Here is an 8,893-nt window from a genome sequence, read left to right as displayed (position 1 = left end):
GACACTAGTTAAGAGATCAGTGACTAATAATAAAAATAATATTAAAAGTATAATATAATTAACTATTGTACTACCTCGTTCTAAATTTAATTCATTACTTTTGTTTGTGATTAAAATATAATTAAATCATATCAATATAGCTTGAACACATGTATCAATCTTGTTTTCTTTTGTGAGTAAGTAAAAATTGATCCAAATCGTGATTGATCAATATTTTAAATGTAAGATCATACCAAAAAGCACCTGGATGAACTAATTTCTAAATAAAACTAAAATATTAATTTAAAATTTGTCTTATTTGCTTCGAAAAAACAATAAAATACTTCTTCTTTTGCACAATAATTCATAGCGAGTCCTCATTTGCTCACAACTTTACCTCTATGTAATATTCCTATATCTATAATATTATTCTGCACTATATTAAGTGCAGAAAATCAGGGTAATAATTGCCTAATATTATTAATTATAAAAATTTCAACTAATATTAATGATTTAAAATTACATGACCAGATATAACCATCGAGAAAAGTAAATAAATAAATAAAATGGATAGGATATCAGCCGTGATTTACCGCTAACTAGTCACAACTCCGAGTAATATTTTTAGTTAAATTCACGCAGCTGACCAGTGTTCAGCTCGCCACAAAAGCGTGTACATGTTATGTCTCAAATCTTCATCCTCTGTTCTATGGACGGGATAGTCTGTGTATCGTGATATTAAACTCCGATATCCTTGCCCGACAGTTGCTAAAACTACTCTCTTTTTGTCGATTGATTTAAATGAAACAATTTGACATACTTTGCCCTCAAAAGGTCGAAAAACTGTTATAGGTCTCAAAGAATTGCATTCCGCTACAACAATGCAGCCCCAGGTTGTACCGATATAGAGTTGATTCATAAAAGTTTCAATAGCAGTTACTTGGCACTTTTCTGATGTCAGATTTTCCTCTATAGAAATAGACTTGAGACTTTCCGAACATGGTACTAGTTTTGACATGTCCAATTTGTTAATTATCTGACGGGAATCAACATCCCATTGATAAACAATACATCCCGGATACGTGTATGATAGAATAGAATTTTCACTACTCAATAAGTAAGTAGCGAAAATAGTTTTAGACATTGCTTCGCTCGAGAAGTGTGTCAAACTAATCATGTCGACTAAGTTACCATCCTTCAAGACATAGATAGATATAAACCCAAAGCTTTCACCTGTCCACAGCTCTATGATACGCCGTTTCTTAAATACAGCTGCTAAGGAGTAAATGTTCTCCTTAATTTCTGTGGTTATTTCGGTTTTTTTCATTTGCGTTAGCGAGTTTGATAGTAAAAATAGCTTTCCACTGTGCAGCGCAACTGCGAACTGTTTGATTTGTTCCAAGTGAATCAAACCGACGACGTTCGATTCTCGGTTATGGTCAGGTTCCATGTTGTAACTAGCTACACAGCCGAAATTGTTTCCCAAATACACGTGAATTTGACCTACGTTATCTCCAATCCATATATAACCATCTACTCCACACATGGCATATGGTATAACAGGAGTTTCAATTCGCACATGCTGCAGCCAGCCCTTCTCAGTACCCAACAGCATATCGACCTCCCCATTGTTATGCCCAAGCCAGATTTCATCCCCTACAACATTATCTTCCAAAGATTTTTTTGTTGTTGTTATAGCTGTTACCTGCGTTCTTTCTGTCAGCAAAGTCACATCAATTAAGTGAGTAAATTCTGGTGCCGACGCAATAGACACAATCTGACTAGCAGTTGGTCGATCCTTAGGATTTTGAGCCCAACAAATTACCATTAAATCTAAGGCGTAGCACGGATGAAGAGTTTCTCTGTAAGTTAATGGTGGCCGGCCACCTTCCAAAATACATTCTTTAACTGACTCGTGTCCTTCAAATGGTTGCCTCAGGGTCACAAGTTCGTAAATAAACATACCAAAAGAAAATGAATCAACTTTTTCTGTATACTCTTCCTCACCGTTATATTTTATTATCTCTGGCGCCATGAAACCTTCCGTCCCACCAAAGCCTTTAGCCCCCGAAGGTAACGTCAGTCTGGAAATCCCATAGTCGGCAACTTTCACATGTACAGGGTGTTCAAGGTAGCCTTGGAAAGGTAGCGGTAATTGCCAGACTAGGACATTTTCTGATTTTAAATCCCTGTAAATAACGTGCTGCTGATGCAGATACTCAACGGCTTTGGCTACCTGAAGAATAATGGACTGCAAAGTATAAGGATCCAACTTTGCTCCGGATCGTCTGTAATTCTTAAGTGCATTGTCCAAGGCTCCTTCGGGGGCTAAGTCTAGTACCAGAGCCAACGGACTGATAACAATTCCAACCAGGGGTACAATATTTGCATGTTTCAAAGTCAGGAGAATGTTCAACTCTTGCCTCGCTGTGCAGTATGCTTTACAGGCGTATTGTAAAGGATCTCTATCCCATTTACTCTGGGCAGCTTTGTATGCCAAAATAGCAGATTGTTTGGAATTAGGTCCAGGTGGAACAGGCTGCAGCATTTTCATAGCTACATCAGTCTTTACGTTTGTACCTGGCAATCTACAATTCCCTTTAAAAACAAAGCCGAATGCACCTCGCCCCAACATTTTGCCCCTCTTTATTTCATCTGACTTGATCAGATGCTTTGACCCAAGATCCATGAATATTATGTCCGGTGCAATGTGTGACAACGGAATCTCACAGTGCTTGGGACAATTAATTGATTTGTTACTGTAAGCTGACAGAATGCACTCTTCAACCATCCAAGAATATGCCAAAGTACCTTCCCAGTTTGAATTTTGTTTAGAAATATCCGGATGCCCTTCTAACGACGGGATTCGACTTGAAGCTGAGCTGTCATACCCAACGCCACTGTCCCCATCTGATTTATAACTGTCTTGACTCTGTCTTTCTCGGTTCATGTAGTATCGCTGGATATCATCAGGCAAATGTTCTGTGCTGTTAGATTCTACGTCGTTATCGCCGTTGTTGATTAAGCACCTTGGACAGGGGATAAGTCTCGTGACCAATAATTTACCTTCCGAAGTGTGGACGAACCTAGTCCCTAACGTCGGGTACCAATCCTCCAGAAGAATATCAATGTGGTCAACGATCAATGCCAATAACTGCGGCATGCTTTCGGGTCTTGGCTCAACTACAATTGCCTGGTAACCCATAGGTTCTTCCTCCATTGAATCAGACATTATTGGCTGTTTTACTACTAGAGTATCTACAGGGAACCAGATTTCTAGGATAGCTGAATTCTTCAGATCCACTGTACACCAAATTCCATCCTGTTTAAGTTTGAATTTGTACTGCCTGTAGTCATGCGGGGAATTTTTAATGCCATAATTTACTTCTTTCAAACGCAATAATGTTATACCAGCATATCTGAGCTCTAAGCCCGTCTGCCACAAAACCCATTCCGCTTGTGTTTCCAGCAAGCTTGCAAAAATTCTCTCGTCGACAAAGTCTTTGAATGGCGCCAAAAAAGACATGACTATTTCGACAATGGTATCATCAGCCAGAATTCTTGTGATTAGCCTTGACCAGAAACCGCTGGGAAAATATGACATTAGCAATAATCTAATCACTGCGCAGTCCGGTTGCGATCGAGAAGTTAAAACACATTCTGTGTTCATTTTCTCACCAGATACACTCGGATATGAAAACATTGGGGATGTTATTTTTTTAGATCGCACATGCCAGCCACGTGTCTTCACTGGGATTTTCAGTATTTGACTATTTCTCAATATATCTTCTTCTGTGGGCAGCAAAGAGGGTATTAATAAGGTTCGATAGTCCCATGTTAACGCAACCTCGAACTTATTCAACAAACTGACAATGTAACCTTGAGTATCCAACGTCGAAATGGTGGAAGATTTGAAAACGTGTTGTATATCATCTAGCTTCATGATACCGGAGCGAGCAAAAGGATTAATTTCCCTGATTGTTACAACATGAGCCAGCATATCGCAAAGCCATTGCGGATCCAGAAAATATAAATCTTTCAAAGTGGCGTCGTCGTAGTGTAAAATAATTCCATTGTCATGTAAGAATAACGTCGCCTGGTGCAACTCGGCAGGATCACGAAATGATCTGTGAAGTTTTTGAAGTTCGTTAGTTACTGCCGCATAGTACTGATCAGCTTTCAACACCGGATCTGCTCCAGACAATTTTCTATCATGCGCAAGCTGTACAACAACATCTTCCAGAGCAAGATAACTGGCTGGAACTCTTTGCTCTAACAGTAATTCTTTACTCCCTGGTGATCTCAGACTGAATACAATATCATAGATCAAGTTACATAGCATTTTAATATTATGCCTCGTTTTACAGCTAATTTCTATAGTTTCCATCACTTTTGGTAACCCACATTTTTCCGCATCAACAACGTTTATAAATTTGTCGCGTATGTATTGCTGCAGAGCTTCGCTCTGATCAAAGGATATATCGTAATGAGTTCCGATAATAATGACTGGGGAATTAGGAGCTCGACTTTGTATGTTAACCAACCATTGAAATATCTCGGACACGCCTTTGAAACCATCGGTAATGCGCCACACTACTAAGTACAAACTTCGCTTCGATAAAAAGTACTGATGAGTAGCATAATATTCCTTTTGACCACCAAAGTCCCAAGTTCTAAAATAAACTGGTCCATGAGAAGATTGGCCTCGGACTTTCTTTTCGTACAACCAATCGCCAATATCTACACCTACTGTGGATATGGTTGTACCTCGGGCTGTTTTTGCATTGATATTTTTGTTCCCCATTCTCTTAGCCCAATGCTCGGAAGCCTTCTTCTTATTTGGAACCTCACCTTCTTGACGTAACTGTTCTAAGAGACTGGTTTTGCCGATTCCTTGTATGCCAACGATCATAAGTTTCATTCTTGCGTAAGGTTTAGCGTCTTCTAAAACCGACTTCAAGTACCCAATAACATCCATGGTTTTGTACTTTTTTGATTCTATCATCGACTTCAAAGGTTCTTGTAACTTACAGCCCTGTGTATTAAGGTTCCAGAGTCTAGAAAGCAGCCCCATTTGCGGAGGCAGCTCCGTAATCTCGCTGTTGCCATTAATATTCAACACAGAGAGATTGCTTAGCTCATGAATGTTATGAGGTATTTCTTTCAGCTGATTATTGCTGACATCCAACATGCTCACGTTTGGAAATAATAAGTACAACTTTGAACCAGAGTAGGGAATTTTTGTATCTCTATCAATATTTTCTTCCTCAATGTTTGGAGTTTCTCCATCATCTACTGAAGTCAGCTGAATTCTAGTCAGCAAATTATTCGCAAGAACTAGAGTTCTCAAGTTTTCGAGCCGCAAGTGTCTTCTATGAGTACAGACTGACATCAAGACAACGTCACGCAACGATGTAGCTGTTTGTCTGTTTCCAGGACCCGTCGGTGTTTGAATGTTAGTTGTTGGACAATAACAAGCTGTCGCAGCTTGTTCCATAGTATCGGCACCATCGACTTGAGGTAAGCTGGGCCAGCAAGAAATTTGATTATTGGAAAGATCAAGCTGCTTCAAAGTTGCTGGGTATGACGTAATGTGACTCATTGATCTCAATGAATTGTAAGCCATATTTAATCTGACCAAACCAACAGCTAAGCAAGGTAACGCCACTGGGATGCTATTAAATAAATTATGTGCCAAATTGAGCGAAGCAAGGACAGATCTAGCTCCAGATTCGGAACTATCTGAAAGTTTCTCAGAGACTTGTACAGATTCTGTCCAAACATGAGGGCAATTCATTTCAATGATTTGCGCATTGGCAATTTTAGTAAACGACTCAAACTCGACGGAATCATCTCTCGGCATGCTGATCTGTCCAGTTAGACTCCTACAACTAGGACTACTACTGAGAGTATCTTCTCTTTGTGGCTTTCTGACAATATTCTGTGAAACCTGACTGGGCAAATCCCTCAGCAAATTGAATGAAGCATTTAGTTCTTTTAATCTTGGTGCTTTCCACAAATTATTAGGTAAACATTGAAGTTTATTGTTTGAAACGTCCATAATTTCTAAGGCTTGCAAATCGAATATAAACTCTGGCAACTGCTCTAAACGATTATCTTGCAAATACATTTCTTCTAAGACCGGGCAAAGCTTGTCCTTGGATGTTTTTGGTTCAAGTGTGAGGGTATCTATCTTGTTTTGTGCCAGGTTTAGGTACCTCAGGCTTTGTAGATAAAATATGGTAGAGGGTAGGGAAGTTATTGAATTAAGGGAAATATCTATCCTTGTAATTGCATACAATACTAAATCGTTATTTTTGGCATTCAATTTCTTATTGACATGCAAAACAGCATCGTTTAGCCACTGCGACCTGATTTGAGAGAGTCTGCATTGTTGATTATGCCAATTTATCATAGTCGGAACATTTGGAAACAGTGCAGAGTATGTGACGTTTCCAAAATTGGAGAGAGCTGAAAAATGTGACGACTGCGTGTTATCTGTCATAGCTTTTTTGTTGATTTTATATTCAGAATCGGGATGAGCTTTTATGGATAACAACTTGGCTGTCAATGCTTCGTCTCGATTCTGTGCGGCTATTTTCAATGCTTTGCATTCATTATCTACAGCACCATGCTTCAACAATAGATCTGCAATTTTAATATCACGATTCAAGCAAGCTATCGTTAACATGGTGGAGTAATTAAATTCAGTATCACTTTGGTCGTATGGAACTTTTACTGGCAAGTTAGGATCAGCTCCTGACAATAACAAAGCTGCAACAATATCTGCATGCCCAGCCTTAACAGCGGCGTGCAGAGCTGTTTCAGTATCATTATAACAATATAAATCTAGATTCAACGGAGAAACAGTATTGTCATCTTTTTTTTCTAATGATTTACTCCTAAAATTCAGGCTGGACATTAGCCTTTGAATACCGCTTGAAATTCTACGCTTAGAAGTCGGGAGTGGTTGAACATCGCTTGAATCATCTTCTCTAACTTTTCTCGCCTTAACTTTATAACTTAAAAGTAAATCTACGATTTTAGCATTTCCCAAAGTGCTAGAAATGTACAAAATACTCTGCCCTGTAACGTCCCTCGTATTTATATCAAATACCATTTCATACTCAAATTCTCCACTCTGATCCTTATATCTCTGATATAAATGTTGAGGATAATCAAACCTTAATAAAAGTTCAATTACAGGTAAGTGCCCGTTGATAACCGCGGCATGAATAGGCAACCACTTCTCGACGGTCAACGATTGTATTTGTTTGGGAAAGTGCTTCAACAGTAGTTCAACTATTTCTAATTTCCCTTTGTAACAGGCTATGTACAAAGGACAATACTTGGTCACTGGATGGATTCTGCAATCGGCACCATGATCCAAAAGCAGCCTTGCCATGTCTTTGTGCCCCATTTCGCATGAAATGAATAACAAAGTATTCGCCCCGTTCGGAGCCATGTTCACAACGGACTCCACGTTGTTTGACAAACTTTGAATAATGCTCCTAGCCGTTATGGTGTCCCCCTGCAAACAAGATGCCCTAAGAGATGCATGAGTAGCTAAAATCTCGAGTTCGCGTTTTTCCGCCGACAATTTGAGCAAGCTGATGCACGTTGCATGCTCGCTCTTCTCGGCTATATCCAACGGTGTCAAACCGTTGTTATCCTTTATAATCAAATCTGCATTGTACTCCAACAGCTTTTCAATATTAGTCATATGCCCATGCTCAGCACAAGTGTGTAACGGAGTACGATAATGACCACGTGGCCCGCATGGGATGTTCGCATTTGCTCCCGCCGATAAAAGAGAAACTAGGCAGCGTGAATTCTCGGTTATCGCAGCTGCGTGTAGAGGCGTACGACCCCAGGAGTCCTGGCTGTTTATGTATTGCGCGTGCTCTCCGCGAAGCAGATCCTCAAGGAGTTCGGCGTTGTCCCACAAAGCGGCTTGATGGAGAAGACGTCCTGGGAAATCCTCGTCAACTGGTGTGTAGTCTTCCATCGCAGATTTTTATTTGTTAAATATTTCGTTCATTTATTTAATATTCATTTACTGAGAACTTCTCTCTTCACAGTAAGGATAGTTGTCACTATTGACTTGTCATTATTTACAAATTTTCAACTGGCTAATTTATTGCATTTAAAATAAACATTTTCATCTACCTACTTCGACTTCAAATTGAATCAATCACAGGTTTCATGATTCCCGGGCATTAGTTATGTTCACGAAGTGCCACAGCTGATTTGATAATCGGAGCTTGTCAACGTCATAAACAATCTTACTATTACGTAATTGCTTTGTTGTGTTTGGTGCAAGCGTGTGATGCTGATGAGTTGACGTTGTGCTCGACTACAGTGAAAACACTTGCAATAATCGATTTTTTGTTATTTACACTATAATTCGTAGTTCACACGAGTAAACAAGTTGAAACCATCGACATTCGACATTAGCAGCGGACTACGAGCAGTGAGCAGTGAACCGAAAATGTCAATAACGACTTCAACTAACGATTTTCCTCAGGTCGTCGAAGTACCATCAAACGTTATACCGACTTTGCACTATCTTCTTGAGTCGTCGGTGTTCTCCATTCTTCAACTACCGCTCCATTTTGTCTTACTTGTGTATTTTTTAATTGAACAATGCAGTCCCGACATGTGGAACTGTCAAACACGCACAAGTGTACACCACAGACCACTCACTCCGTGACGCCATATTATCGGAGTCGCGGCTCGCAGCAAATTGATTGAATAACGCGTCGACAGAGGTCAGCACACAAGTATGAGCTCGATAAATGAAGCTACGCTCAGTGCATGCATGTGCAATTATACTTCATACATCCATTGGCAAGCAGCCTTACCAATTGTGTTTGTTTACCTGCTGAGTATGTATATATATATATATATATGT

At 39.6% G+C, this 8,893-nt stretch overlaps 1 protein-coding gene across 1 annotated transcript; it reads right to left on the bottom strand.

The window, feature by feature from the left end:
- Positions 1-438: 438 nt before the first annotated feature.
- Positions 439-8,701, bottom strand: LOC124410473 (leucine-rich repeat serine/threonine-protein kinase 1). Its single transcript, XM_046888874.1, has one exon. It carries the CDS (start codon positions 7,985-7,987, stop codon positions 614-616), a length of 7,374 nt encoding a protein of 2,457 aa, XP_046744830.1. The 5' UTR covers positions 7,988-8,701; the 3' UTR covers positions 439-613.
- Positions 8,702-8,893: the final 192 nt, after the last annotated feature.

Source organism: Diprion similis, chromosome 9, assembly GCF_021155765.1.
Source record: "Diprion similis isolate iyDipSimi1 chromosome 9, iyDipSimi1.1, whole genome shotgun sequence".
NCBI lineage: Eukaryota > Metazoa > Arthropoda > Insecta > Hymenoptera > Diprionidae > Diprion > Diprion similis.
Note: the sequence above shows the minus strand (reverse complement) of the source record. Positions and strands in the feature narration are given on the sequence as shown.

Bases quoted from the DNA above. Each gene is read 5' to 3' on its own strand.
- LOC124410473 (XM_046888874.1), bottom strand. From the start codon at position 7,987: ATGGAAGACTACACACCAGTTGACGAGGATTTCCCAGGACGTCTTCTC.